Genomic DNA, 15,451 nt, shown 5'->3' on the forward strand with positions numbered 1-15,451 from the left:
TTTTATTAATACGGTTGCCTTTATGGGAATGCAAGCTCCGAGATGACAGGGACTATATATAATTTGTTCTCCTTTCTCTTTCTAGCGCCTCTCATAGTGTCTGATCCATTAGAGGCACTTATTAAATAGCCCCAAATTATTCACTGAATGAATAACTCAGTGAAATAACAGAGGGGCCAAGACTCAAAGGATGAGTAGGCATCAGCCAGGAGAAAAGACAGGGAAAAGGATTGCAGGCAGTGTAAATTGCATGTGCAAAGGTCCTGTGGGTGATAAAGGAGTGGCGCTTAGGAAAGACTAAGCATTTTTCCAAATGGCCAAAGGTAGAGTTTGGGTGTATGATGAGAAACAAGTCTGAGGAGGAAGAGGTTATTCGTGTGATAAAGTTATCCATTCTTTGTGTCTTTGTTACTGGAGTCTCTGATGCTGATTTCTGAATCCCAGTGCACTGACAGGATCATCCGCCCTAAATTCCCATCGAAGGGGTAATCAGAATTTCAGCCAAGCTCAGTCCTAATTGCAAGGCACTGATAGCTAAAAAAGTGCCACTTAGTGAGTACTTAGCATGTACCAGGCAGTGTACTAAGCCCTTTACATAGATGCATTCATTCCTCCAATCATGTGTCTGCTGTGCCTGGCTTTTCTGGAATAGGATCTTACCTTGAACCAGCAGTCTCTTGCTAAGAGTCGGATTTCAGTGGCCCAAAACAGCTCCCTTTCAACTGCCGTCCCTGGATTTCTCATGGCTGTGCTCTGCCTGAAGGAACCTCAGCAGCCCTGGAACTAGGATTGAGCTGGCTGAAATCTGTTCACCTGTATGAACCCAAGACAAAGCTATCGAAAGAGTAGATCAATGCAGCCTTCCAGACTGATGCCAAAGATCCTTGGTTTTCTCTAGGACTTCAGTTCCAGGTCAGCAACTCGAGTGCTTAACTGGACGGATAAGAAGACTAACAGAGTGGCTTTGGAGTCAGGGAGACCTGAGTGTGACCCCCAGCCTTATCACGTACAAGCCATATTACCTTGGACAAGTTCCTTTCCCCGTCTGAACCCCCGTTTTCGGGCATAAAAGGGAAATAAGAGTATTTACTCTAAAAGCGGTTTGAGGATTTAACGAAGCACGTAAGCACAGTGCCTGGCATATGGGGAGACAAGAGGACTGTCAGCTGCTGTACTGGCTGTATCACCAGCCACAGGGGAGAGAAGAGGCTTGCTGTGGAATTCTCACGCTCTAGAGAGAGAAAGGAAAAGAAATTTAAAACAAGTACATGCAGATCTCTATTTGCTGCTGTTGCTGGGAGAATGGATTGTCTTGTTCACTGTATGTTCTGGGTCTGCAGGTAAATTGCAAAATCCTTTTTATTGAAAATTCATTCCGCCTTCCACAAATGTTTAGTGAGTCCGTGCTATTTGCTAGGCACGTGGGAGAAACGAGGATAAATTAGAGGCACTCACCTTGGGAGTTGGAGGAGGGAGAGTACAGATTCGCTATACATGTGAGGAAAAGCACACATTGTGCTTAAATACAGAGTGCTGAGTATTATTTACCTTAGATCATTGAGGATCTTGCAAGGGCCTCTCATTGCCTTAGTGAATTAATAGAGAGCTCAAGCGGGGTGGGGGGGGGTGCTACAAACAGGTGTCCACTGAATTTGGTTTTCTACCCATTGTTATTTACATAAGAATATGTTATCATATAATATCGTGTAGAATACTTGCATGTTTTGCTATTTACATTAATTATATGACTATATAATATTATTTTATTATCATACTAATATTTTACAAATGGAGTATTCTATACTAAAATTACTACTTATATACACGTACATGTTTATATAATACTGATTATACATATACGTATACTAATTATATATTCTAATTATACATATTTATATTTCTGCATTTTGTATTATGTAAAATACTCATAGATGCTATATAAACATATAAGTAACCCAGTTACTTATAACATCTCAGTTTGCTACCACACGTTTCTTCTTATTTAAAGTGGAAACGGTGGGGCACCTGGGTGGCTGTTAGTTAAGCGTCCGACTTTGGCTCGGGTCATGATCGCGCGGTTTGTGAGTTCAAGCCCCGCGTCAGGCTCTGTGCTGACAGCTCAGAGCCTGGAGCCTGCTTCAGATTCTGTGGCTCCCTCTCTCTCTCTCTGCCCCTCCCCCACTTGTGCTCTGTCTCTCTCCCTCTCTCAGAAAATGAACAAACGTTCAAAAAATTTTTAAAAATAAAATGGAAATGGTAAAGTTCTGCTTGGGTGAGATACTAGATACGTTAATCGAATCTGTGCTCTACTCCTACTCTGCAATGCTAAAGGACGTAGCGATCTGCAAACTGATAAGGGACTTCCCTGTCACATCACATTCCTGTTTCTCATGCATTCATTCATCAGGTGTTACCAAATCCGTTTTATGTGTCAGGCTCTGCCCTGGGCACTGGGGTACAGAGCCAGATATATGGCGCGGTCCCTGGCCTCATGGGGCTCACAGACAGATCAGTTAGCAGCCACAGAAAGCCATGGTGGCCGCTGTCCCAGAGGAAGGAACCCCAGGTCTATGGTAGCACTAAAGGAGGCACCAAGGGACGGTGGAGGCAAGCGCCTGGGGAGGTTTTCTAGAAGAGGAGTTGCCTAGGTGGTGGGGGGCCGGGGCGGGGGGCAGGGGCTGTGGTCTGAAGAAGAAAGTGGGAAGAATAGGCATGGATAGGGAGGGGACAGCCTGTGAGAAGCTAGTGTCGATGCTCAAATAGCGTTACACGTTCAGGAGAATAGGATCATGAATTTGCTGCTTCTGCTGGCGTAATAATAATAATAGCAAGAAAACCTAACAGCATTCAAAGTAGTAGTGAGAGCAAATACTGAGCATTCTAAGCCCTTGGATGCGTTATATCAAATCGTCCCACAAGAACCTTATATATAGCATTGCACGCTCCATTTTAAGATGAAAGACCAGATGAACTGACATGTTACTCAAGGTTGCTCAACTGGTGGGTACAGGAGATCAAAGTCCGCCATCTTACCCTACTGGCCTTGGACTGGGTGCCTAACCTCTGTGAACCTCATTCTCCTCCTCATCAAAATTGGGTTTGAAGTTCATTTTGAGGACACCACGGAATGAGGGTCACATAGCACCAGGCTCGGCGAATGGCAGTCGGGGGTGGATCGAGGGCCGTGTCTCGTTAGGGAGCAGAGACTGGAGAAGTGGAGGGAAGCCATGTTAGTGAGATGGACTGGGCCACCTGCCAGCGGGCCGGCCCGTGGGATGAACCGAAGGGTGTGCTTTTCTTTCTGAAAGCCAGTGATAGGCATTGGGAAGCTTTGCGACCAGTCACGAGATGCTCAGGGTTGAGTTTGAGAAAAACCACTCTGTCCAGAGGGTGATGCGGACACAGCCAGGCCAGCCAGAAGGGTGGTGTCATCATCCAGGTGAGGAAATGCAACAACCCAGACTACGAAGTGATGGTCACAAGGGTGTGGAGTGGATGCAGTACACTAACTGGATGTGAGGCCAAGGGACCAAGAGGAGTCCAGCGACCCCCAGACTCCTGACTTCAGCCGAGGGACAGGCGAATGGTACAGTTTTCATCCGCTGAGGCAGGAGGTACAGGAAGAGGAATGTTACGGGTTGAACCATGCCCCACCCCACTGATATGGGGAAGTCCTGAGCGCCACTATCTCAGAATGTGTCCTTATTCGGCAGTAGGGTCCTCAGAGAGGTAATCAAGTTTAAATGATAGGACTGGCGTCCTTCTAAGAACGGGGGGAATCTGGACACAGGTTGGCGTAGAGGGAAGACCATGTGAAGAGGCCTTGGGAGAAGAGAGCCATTTACAAGCCAAGCAGAGAGAGCTGGATCAAACCCTTTGCTCGTAGTCACTGGGAGGACGCAACCCTCCCGACGCCTTGATTTTGGACTTTCTGACCTCCACGAGTGGGAAGCAAATTTGTTGGCTGAGCCACCCAGTTTGTGGTATTATGTTACAATAGCAACCGGCGAATCAATGCAAGGAGTAAGTCATTTGCAGATGGCCAAGAATAATGTTTTGGATGAGTTGAATTCGATGTGTTTTGGATAGCCAGGTAGAGACAGACAGCCCAGTGGTCATTCAGTACACAAATCTGAGGCTCGGTGGGGGGGGGCCCAGGGATAGAGATTAGGGTGCATATTCATTCCCGATACTCCCACATCCATCTACAGCACAGTGTGACCAGTACATAATAGGAATTTGGAAAAGTAGTTGTGGGAGTAAAAGTCATGTTGGCCTAAGGACAGTGGGCAGGAGGGATCAACTAGTTCTGATGTTTCATCCCAGCACAAAAGAGGTTAACCCTCCAAACCCTGTCGAGTTTTAGGGGATTGCTGCAATGGTTGTTGATATTTCCACTCGCCAAGAAGGAGAGTCCCGTATTTGTTCTCTAAAATCAAATGAAAAAAAAAAAAAAATGAACCAAATACCAAAGCTATTCTTAGAACACAGAATGATAGCCTGTCTGGAGTCTTCGGTTCATGCCCATGTCTTAAAATGTTGACCTCCAAATCAGTAACAGGTCTATTTTAGGGACCAACTTCAAAATCTGCTTAGCTTAAAATGTCAAAATAAGTAGACAGCATGGCATTATTGAAAATGGCAATAACTAGAAGTTAGGAGACCTTGCTTTGCATCTCAGATCTGCCTCTGAAAACTGAGTCACCTTAACCTTTCTGAGTCACCTTTCCCTCATCTGTAAAACAATGATGGGGTGGGGATAATTGGATGATTTTCCAGCTCTGACATTCTATGATTCTCTCAGTGTTGCCTTTCATTGCGAATGCTGGGAAGAAAAAAAAAAAAAAAACATTTCCAGAAATAGGCCTGCCAACCTGATTTAGTCCACCAACATGAAGGCATGTAATGAAGTGTTAGGCAGAAGTTACATTTCACAGGTGACTTCGGTAGAATAATTTCTGCCTCCTTAAGATGGCAGGTGGAAAGCTGGAAACAGTACCTGGTTTGGGAAGGCACCTTAATTACCAGCAAACTGGGTTTTACTGGAAGATTTCTGACTTCACATGATCGCAGGATTTTGTCCAATGACTTACATTTCTGACCCTGTTGAAACAGGACATGGAAAAACCACCCATGTCTAACTACATTTGTAATGTCTCTTAGACCCCTCAATATTTAAACCTCATGCGTTGGGCTCTTCCTCATATGCCTGGACATCCCAGCCCCAAAGGAGTACAGATGATTCAGATTTACGTGTCATGTGTTATGCCAGGTGCTTGACCCGTGTGACATATTGCCTCATTTGATACACCGTGTAGCCGATCCCGTCACCATATCTTCTCCGCGCTCAACATTGCTGACGGTTGTTGACTTAGGGCTTCCGTCCGGCTGTGGGAGCATGCTTGCCTCCACGAGCCAGAGAGGTGCCTGGGAGTTACCGCTGTAGAAGCAACCCCCGACTGATACAGAGGGGAATTCGGGGGATCAAAATACTCCAGCCTCCTCACCATGTGGTTGGGATACCTCTGAGTGTATTCTACACTTGTGCACGGGGGTCCTCAGAGGGACTGAGTTCGAGTTACCCACTGGGTGCTGCCTTGGAAGCACACCCTTTATTGGCCGCCTTCGATTTCTGTCTTGATACCCTGGTATTTCCTGTGGTCGTATTCCAGATGAGGTACTTGCTCTCAAATCTTTGCGTCGGGGTCGGCTTCGGGGGGAATCCAAACCCAAACAGCTCCCGAGACCCGTATGGAGCAGGTACCATTACTGCTAAGGTTAGATGAGGAGCCTGAGGCTCAGTGTGGTTAAATGATAGTTGTTGAGTCTTGATACCGTGGCTTTGCTGGCTTACGTGGATTTTCCTCCACCACCCCTAGTTGTCAGCCAAGGGAGACTCTGTCCCCACCCCGGGGACATCTTGGCGTTTTTGGTGATCGAAACTGAGGGGAGCTATCGGCAGCTAGCAGGTGGAGGTAGAATAATTTGGTAGACATGCTGCGTAGGCACCTTACAAAGCCCAGCGGAGCCCGACAAAGACTCATCCAGCCTCAGAGAGGTCAACAGCGGCAGGGTTGAGAAGTCCTGCCCTACACCCAGCGAGACCGGTTGTCGGGCGGTGACCCTCCCGTGTGACCGGTGTCTTGTGTTTCACTTCCAGGGTCAAGCTGTGGCTCAGCTGTGTTCCACTGTCCCCAATGTGACTGTCTTTGGAACAGCTTCTACTTTCAAGCACGAAGCAATCAAAGGCTCCATGACCCACCTCTTTGACAGAAATGCAGACTACGTGCAAGAAGTGAAAAGGTAAGGTGTGTGCTCTAGAGAGGGCCAGGTTGGTTCTTGCTCTTCTGCCTCTTAAAAAAACCAGCGGCGCTCATTTAGACGAGGGCCCGTGATAGTAACAGTGATAGTAATACTAGGAAACATACGCCGGGGGCTTGATAACACCAGCTCTGTGCTGAACACTTCACACGTATGAGCTCGTTGGATTCTCGCAACCCTGTTGGTACCGCCATGTGGAGAGGACGATACTGAGGAGCAGTGCGGTCGGGTGACCGGCCGGCGCGAAATTACGATAGCTGCTCTAACGCGACCTTAACGCAGAGAGGTTTATTTCTCATTCACTCACATACCAGACCAAGGACATGCGGACTCCAACCTGGGTGTGACTGAGGACCGCCGAAGGGCCAACATGGTGACATGATCAGATTGGAGTTTTGAGGAGTGCAGAGAATGAAGGGGGGTGGGGGGGTGGGAGGCTGCAGGCAGGGAGATCATGTTGTTTATCTCCTACGGCGGGGAACGTTGGTTTATAACCCGACTCACGATCCAGGAGCCACCGGCTATGGCCTTGTGCACGTCAACACAGGGAATCAGGTAGAAAACCCAGCTGCCTTGAGATGGTTTGTGGGTCACACCTCTGCTGCTGCCCTTCTCCACCCCCAGCTCCTGAGGGGTTCCAGAGGTGTCTCAGGGCCGTTGTTCTGGTCTTTTCTTTGCCCAGCAGTAAGTTGTAAGATACAGAGAAATTCAGCTGTCCGTCTAGCCTCATACTGAAGAACTTACTGCAACCTGAAGGACTAGAGGATGAGAGGTCTGGTGAGGGTGACAGACTGAGACAGATTAGGTGACATTTGGGGAGTTTTTTGGAAAGGAGAGCCTTCTGATGGTCTGGATTTTCAGATTTGTTTAAAAAAATTTTTTTTTCATGTTTATTTTTGAGGGAGAGAGAGAGAGAGAGAGAGAGAGAGAGAGAGAGAGACAGAGTGTGAGCAGGGGAGGGGCAGAGAGAGAAGGGTCTCCGAATCCGAAGCAGGCTCCAGGCTCCGAGCTGTCAGCACAGAGCCCGATGCAGGGCTCGAACTCACGAACCATGAGATCATGACCTGAGCTGAAGTTGGCCACTTAACCCACTGAGCCACGCAGGAGCCCCTCCGATTTGTTTTTTTTTTAATTTTAAAGATTTGCACAGAGTTCAAGTCTGTCCCGATATCTCCAGTAGGACATGGAAAGAGAGCTCCAAAACTCGATATTAGAAGTTCGCCACCTGTTTCTCAGATATGTAGATACTGCAGGCATATTTTAAAGACTTCCGGCATACACTTTCGCCTATTTCCGTAACCCTCAGGTAGCTCTTCCTTTTTGTAACTTGCATCTCTGGAGCTGTGATCGGGAAAATGGACTGCCAGTGTCCCTCCAGCAGTCTTTGCCTTTATCCCCTTAAGTGATAATTTGGCAAACATCCTTTCCTCCATTCGTACCCTGACCTGCTTACTACCAAGTGTCTCTGATGGGCCAGGTCCTGTGCTAGGGCAGAAGATCCGGCAAAAAACCACCTTGAGCGTCACTATCTTTGTGGAGCTTTGAGTCTAGCTGGGGAAGAGGGATAAAAACACTATTTTAAAAACGGCTTGGTTTATGCTTTTGATACGTGCTCTGATGGAGATATGCAGGCTGCTGGTGAACATATGCAGACAGGGAGATTAGACATAGCGTTCATCCAAGAGTGAGACTCGGGCTGAGCATTAAAGGATGAGAAACGGGCCAAAGGAACAGCATTTCTGACTAAGTTGAATAGCACGTGCTAAGGCTCAGGGTCAGGAAAGACTTGGTTAAATTCAAGAATCTGAAAGGAGACCAGAGGAGCTGGAGGTACTACAGTGTGGGAAGCAATGGGAAAACCAGGTCAGGAGGTAGCTACTCTTCTGAAAAAGTGACAGTCTGGGGCACCTGGGTGGCTCAGTAGGTTGAGCTCAGGTCACTTTGGCTCAGGTCACCATCTCCTGGTTTGTGGGTTCAAGCCCCGCATTGGGCTCTGTGCTGACAGCTCGGAGCCTGGAGCTTCGGATTCTGTGTCTCCCTCTCTCTCTGCTCCTCCTCTGCTCACGTGCTCGCTCTCTCTGTCTCAAAAATGAATAAATATTAAAATATCAAAAAAAAAGGGACAGTCTGCCTTCCCCATTTTCCATGGAGAATTTTCCTATCCCCTTATCCCTTTACTGTCCTTGACCTACCTTCCTAGCCCGAGTCAATGATTCCTGCTGATGTCAGAGGAGCAGAAAGGGACAGCATCTGAGACCCGCGTTCCCACCACCTTCTTTCAAATGCGACTTCCGACAATTCCTTATGTTTTTAAGCAGAGACCCTGGGATTCAATTAAAAATCACTAGGAAGCCACAGATAGGTTCATTCTCTCTCCTACCACCCCTGCCCTCAGGAAAAAATCCAAAGGAACAGGCACCTGCTGCCTGTTGCAGAACCAAGTAAATGCTTTGGCTTCATGGTAGGTGTTCAACATATGCCAACAAGGTGAATTATAGCATTGTCTGTTACACTGAGATTTCAGAACCAGCCTCCATTATCAACAGGAGGAAAACACTTCAGTGCATTATGCGACACCCACGCGCTTGAATATTATGCAGCCCCTAAAAAAAAAAAAAGATAATTATGAAGATTCTGTCACAAAATGAAAAAATACCCATGGTAGCATATTGAGTGGGAAAAAAAAAACCCAGAATGCCAAATTCCAGCTACACTGTGATCACAGCTTTGTATAAATTCTTGGCGCATAAAGACAAAAAAAAAAAAAAATGAAAGTGGTGGGAAAAAATCTAACCACTAATATGCAGCAGGAGTAGAATGCAGAGTGATTTCTCTTTACTTTTTTGGACCACGGTTATTGTTTGTTACAGCGTTTGGTGGTGATCCACCAGGAAAAAAAAATATTAACATAAAATTTCTTGAGATGCAAACTCTTTGTTTTAATTTTTTTTTTTTTTTAATGTTTATTTGTTTTTGACAGAGAGAGAGAGAGAGAGAGACAGGGCATGAGGAGGGGAGGGGCAGAGAGAGAGACACAGAATCCAAAGCAGGCTCCAGGCTCTGAGCTGTCAGCACAGAGTCACGCGCGGGGCTCGAACCCACGAGCTGTGAGATCATGACCTGAGCCGTCGGACGCCCAACCGACTGAGCCACCCGGGCGCCCCAAGATGCAAACTCTTTTATAAGCCAGTCAACTGCTAAGCTGCTTTGAACCCGTTCTCAGCCTTCCAGCACGCATTGTAAAGGGAATGGGGGCAAAGTGTTTGTAACACAGACCGAACCTTTACGTCACTCACCCCTTCTCTGTCTGACTATGCTTGAACCAAACAGAAGAGTGAGAAGCTTTGGATTCTGTGCATCCAGCAGTAAGGACTTCCAAAATAGAGGAGAGAAAGACGAGAGAGACCACCGAGGTGGGCAGCCCCCAGCGGGGAGCATGATGGATGGGAAGCATCTAAGTAGGTAGAGGGAGGTGGGGAGCGAATCCCAGCAAGGTGCGCGGGCACAAGCACGGAGGATAAATGCACCCGGCTTTGCTGGTCTCCTCCACTCTGCTGACCCATACGATTAGACCATCGTTCATGCACCTCGGGTGGTGCTGTGAGGGCAAAGTGCCTCGTTTTACAGCTAAAGAAACTGAGGCAGCGGAAATCGATGAGGTGTAATCACTCAGAGAGAACAGAGAATGTGATCGAGAAAGGATTCCTAGAGGTGGTATTGACAAGTAATTGTCAACATGTACTAAGAAGCCTCCTATGGTCCAGGGACGGTGCCTGGCACCCTGTGAAAAGCCTCTTGTGCACGGGGTACTGTGCTCAGCCTCCTGTGAGAAGCCTACTATGTGCCAGGAACTGCACGCTGCCTTCCGTGTGTCAGACCCTTGTGTGTGCCACACACTTCTCTGGGAGAAGCCTGCCCTGCACCCTGTGCCGGGCACCCTGCAATGACCTCATCCTCCCATCATGAGCTTGGAAGTGGTTAAAGTGATGGCACAGATGAGTTCTCAGAGAAAAAGGAATTCAGAAAGAGAAGCACTGAGCGGAGAGCCAAGGATCCAGCTGGAGATGAAAGTAACAATAAAGGGGGAATTAACTTCTTGGCAAAGTCAAGGGCTTCTCTCCCAGGAACGGCCCTGGTGGCCCTACCGCCGCTCAGGAGGGATTCTTCACTGGATCCACGTGGGCGGGAAGCAAAGAGGGGCATCCGTGATAAAGGGGCGAGGGGTTGGGGACCCAGGAAGGACAGGCATGGGAGCCTTCGATCAGCCATTCCCAAATATCCTTCTGCTGAATTGGGCCCAGAGCATCTCTGAGCTGGGGCTCTTTCTGTTTGGGCTTTGAGTGTGCCGAGATTTATGACAACAGGAGAAAGCCCTCCCCCCCACGTCTGCTTCTGTGTAATTATGATTACACACACACACAGGCAAGGCGGACACCCCCAGAGATTTTCAGCGGCGGGGGCGGGGGGGGGAGGTGCTAAGAAATGAGGATGGCCCCTGACTTTCTGAGGGGCTGCCTAACTCTGCTTGTGAATTTCATGATCGTTCCATTAAAAGGAGCTGCTAAGGTGCCCTTCACTGTGAATATGAGTAAGGGAGGCCCTGATTCCAAATAGACCCGACTGAGTCCCATTCTGTCTAATCCCCTGGTTGGGCTTGTAATGACTGAATGGGGGTGGGGCACTTGATCCATTTTGAAACTCCCCTGCAGGCTGCCCGGGGAGCAGCCCCCAGCTTTGTGCAGCCCCTGCTGGGAGCCCGTGTGCCCACTAGTGGCAATGACGGTCACCAGGGCTGACCACAGCTCATCTTAGGAAAGCCGGCTCTGCCTTTGGTGCCCTCACTTGGTTTCTAGATGTAATGGATGTAATGGTTCAAACCAGAGTCCCCGCCCCCCGCCCAAATCCCATTCCCTGCAGTGGCCCCTTCAGTATGTTGCCTGACCCCGTGGAGCCTCAGTTTTCTCATCCATTACGTGGGGATGATGATGGCCCCTGGGTTACAGGGTTGGCGTGAAGCGTCCTCAGTGAGACGGGACTCAGGAAGCGCTCAGCACTGTGGCTGGCACCTCGTAAGTGCTCTTGAACGTGGGACACCTTGTGCTAGCAGGGTCAAGGGTAGCCAGCCTCTGCTCTAGTGGTTTCTGGGCTGGTGGCTCCACCCACCCTAATGGTTGTCTGGGCTAATGGTTGGGGTTGTTGACGTTTTGCAGTCTTTCGTTTATACTCTTCCCACACTGAAAGAATTCTCTTTAAGTTGGCCCGCTCTGAAAAAATAAAAAAAGCTACTGTGGACCCAGAAGCTACCATAAGCATCATGTTCCATGTGCAGAAACTCACCCAGGCTTCACAGAGGAGCCTGGGGTGGGTGTTATCAGCTGCATTCCCTTCCACAGTTGGGGACGCTAGACAATGAGAGGCTAAGGAACTCACCTGAGGTCACACGGCAAGTAAGTAGCAAACGAAGTGCTAAATACTGAGATGAAATTCAGATTCCTGAGCCCAGTGCCCTAGGGCCCTAAGGCCACCCCCACACCTGCCCACCACCCCCATGTTAGTTAGCAGCTGTGGCACACACTCTTGTGTCCTTCTGGAAGGAGACGGTGTCCAGACAGGGCCTCCCGTTACCATGGTTGGTGTCCCAGAGCCTCCTCCTTGGGCCTATTCGATGCTCACTGCCCCAGGTCAGCCTATCACAGTGTCTTCTGCGGAATGACTTTCCTTTGGCACCTGGCCGATTCCTCTCACCCATTAGCACTCAACAGAAGGACCATCTTCTGTCACCCCAAGTGGCTCTGTTGGAGCTATGGTGATTAGGTCTGGGCTGTCCATTTAGTCTGTCTTCCCTGGTATGAACTCCTGGATGGCAGGGATGAACGTGAACCCTCATCTGTGTACCCCCAGCTCAGCACACCCAGTGTCCGGTGTGCCCTAAGCACTCAGCAAGGGGTTGTCCAGTGGCTGGAAATTTAGGACCAATGTGTAGGACCCTGACCTGGGGCCTCTCCTAACATCTAGCATGACAAAAAAGGAGCTTAAAAATAGAAACCTCTTGGCCTCTCTGTTTGAAGTAACATAGTCTAACTCCGGGCATGTCTATATTTTTTTAATCTTAAAAAAAAATATTTTTGAGAGAGAGAGAGAGTGTGTGCGTGTACAGGCAGGGGAGGGGCAGAGAGAGAGAGGGAGACACAGAATCGGAAGCAGGCTCCAGCCTCTGAGCTGTCAGCACAGAGCCCAAAGTGGGGCTCGAACTCAAGAGCCGCGAGATCATGACCTGAGCCGAAGTCAGACGCTTAACCGCCTGAGCCACCCACACGCCCCTCTGTATTTATTTTTAAAGACAGCGTTTAAAACAGAATCCTTCAGAGACTGCATGAAATTGACTGCTTCCCAGAGCTGCTTGCTAAAGCAGTGCTTCCGTAGTTGTACTGATTTGAACATTTATTAAATCTTAAGTTCAGAACGGTGAAAAGGCCATGGCTCTGGAATCACACTGGACCGCGGTTTGAATTCCGGGTGCACTAGTTACGTAAGCTTGGGCAAGGCGCTGCATCCGAGAACCTCCAATTTCTTCCTCACAAAAGTGCAGTTAAAATGCCTGTCTCACAGACATGTCATAAAGATTAATTCTGCAATGCCCGGGATACAGTAGAGCTCAGGAAATGTGAGTTCCCTTTGAAGGAAGCACTCAGATAGCAATGCAGAATGCCGTTCTTAAAATGTTTTCCTCGTTGCCTTGCGTTCATTCACTCATCATCCACTCATACAATCCATCAGTATTTGCTGAGAACTAACACTGTGTCCGGCAGGATGACAAGGGCTGAGGATACGACAACAGGCAGCACAAACACGGTCCCCGTCTCATGGGGCTTACATTTTGGCGGAAGAGACAGACAAATAGAATAATCGCAGCCCGTGATAGATACTGAAGAGTGTCTTTGGTATAGACGCGAAAGCGCAAAGGGAACTGAAAGAGAGGCCATCTGGGGCTGCCATTTCAGGTGGTGTGGATAGTTACAGCGTCTCTGGGGAAAGTCTCATGTGGGTTAAGACGTGAAGGATGAGAAGGAGCCAGCTCTAAGGAGAGCTGGGGAAAGGCTGTTCAGGCAGCGATTCCAGCATATGCAAAGGCCCTGAGGCAGGAAGGTTTCAGGAATAGCTACAAGGTCACACTGCCCTGAGCAGTGAGTGGCAGGTGAGGAGGAGGGAGTGGGCAGTAGGCTATAGGTCGCCCCTTGCTGGGGTCTGTTCTGCATTTCCGCAGACCCAGAGGAAAGAGCAACGGGCCTAGATGGGGCAGCTGTGCCTGGCAGTTTGGGGCAGAAAATGGGCGCTCACAGGTGGAATCCAGATGTGAGGAGCGTCAGGCAAGAAGCGAGCATTTGGGCCTGGGCAGGTCCGTCAGGGGTGCCCCAGAACGTGTGCACAGCCCAGCGTGTGAGGGCTGCTCCTGAGCACAGGTGGGTGTCTTGCAGTAAAGGAAGGAGGTCCCGGGGAAACGGAGTTCACGTAGAAGACTAGGTGGCTCAGGAGGGCTGGCAGTAGAAGCAGTGAAGGGTCCTACCTCCTCAGCAGCGAACACACTTGGCAGAAGAAAGACTTGGCAGAAGTGAGGAAGACAGGAGCATGGTCACCCAGCCCGTGAAGCAAGGTGGAGACCTGATCGCCGGGGGTGACGCACCAGCCTGGAGCCCACCCAACCGTGTGTGTGCGTTCCAACCCTCGCCTGCCTCTCGGGTCTCACCTCAGCACGCTCCCTCTCATCTCTACTCCAGCCAAACTGGCTGCTTCCCAGGCTTCCTGCTCACAGGCCTCCTCTCACCACAGGACCTTCACACATGCTGTCCCCCCCGCCGGGAACACTATTCCTGCCACTCTTTACCTAGATAACTCCTACGCTCTGCCTTTCCCCAGGGATGCCTTCTTGGGCGTACGTAACTGGGCACACTAGATTGACACAGTCTCGTAGCACCTTTGTGGCATTAGACCCCAATCAGTTTCAGTCTGATATTCATTTGTGAAATATGGGTTAACATCTGCCCCACAGAAGTTCTAAAAGGGGAGGAATCAAATCTGTTTGGTCTCACCACTGTATCTCCGCTGCCTCGTGCAGCGTCAGGGCTAAATACTTAACGAACAAATTAATTATTAATAAAAAACAATAATGCTAGCTTGACTCCTCAGTAGCTGGCTTAGACCAGTGGTTCTCAAAGGGTGGAGCCAGCATCATCAGCATCCGCATCTCCAGGGAGCCTGTGAGAAATGCAAATCTTTGGGGCCTGCTCCAAAACCCACTGAAGCAGAAGCTAGGAGGCGAAGGGGGAAGGAAGGCAAACTGTAATCCGTTTGAATGAGCCCTCGGGGAGATCCTGGTGCCCACTTCGGTTTTAGATCCACTGGCCTCATTCCCTATAGTGGGGAATTTATAAGTGAACTTATAAGTGGGACTTGAACGGCCCTGTCTTTACAGATAACCGTTCTATTAGGCAAAAGCTAAAACTAATCTTTTTTGTTGAGCCATTGTGATGATTGGACTTTGGACTTGACCTGAGGGCTTTAAAGGTCCCGACTCAGCTGTGCTGGGGCTTGGGGCAGGTGACTTAGCGTCTGAACCGTAGACATACATGTGCAGTTTCCTACTGGGGAAAACAGGACCCAGCTGTTGACTTGAGTGGCACTGCCTGAACTTTGTTCGGAGGTGAGGGTGGCAACACTCAGCTCTGTGCTAGACAAGATAATCCTGCAAACTCACAAACTGAAGCAGAGCAGGGCCCAGCCACAAGCGGGTGCTCCGGGGGCTTGAATATCTTCCCTACCGTCGCTGGAGCCTTCCTGTTGGCAGTTCTCTCCCGCATCATATCTTCTAACGCTGGAAGCCCACCGATGTTTGTTAAATGCATAAGTGAGTGAATCAAGGAATGTATACATAAATGAATGGAAGAAGGGATCAAGAAATGCTTCATCTGCTTAATAGAATACAAATGTGGATCCTCTCTGTTGTGGAACCTTCTACTGCAGAGAGGAAGATCCTCTGTATTTAGCCCTCTTCCTCAAAGATTCCATTTTTGATTGAACCCAGAGATGGAATGAATAGAAGTTTGTGAGTTAACTAACGGGTCTTTAGAGCTCC

At 48.9% G+C, this 15,451-nt stretch overlaps 1 protein-coding gene across 1 annotated transcript in view; it reads left to right on the top strand.

Moving 5' to 3' along the window:
* Positions 1–15,451, top strand: part of VAT1L (vesicle amine transport 1 like) — a 148,734-nt gene that overhangs the window by 55,998 nt on the left and 77,285 nt on the right. Inside the window, exon 4 of the mRNA XM_040443191.1 lies at positions 6,161–6,303. Within this exon, the coding sequence (XP_040299125.1) occupies positions 6,161–6,303 (143 nt within the window). The remainder of the gene's footprint in view (positions 1–6,160; positions 6,304–15,451) is intronic.

This window comes from Herpailurus yagouaroundi, unplaced genomic scaffold (assembly GCF_014898765.1).
Source record: "Herpailurus yagouaroundi ecotype Mexico unplaced genomic scaffold, PumYag 190, whole genome shotgun sequence".
NCBI lineage: Eukaryota > Metazoa > Chordata > Mammalia > Carnivora > Felidae > Herpailurus > Herpailurus yagouaroundi.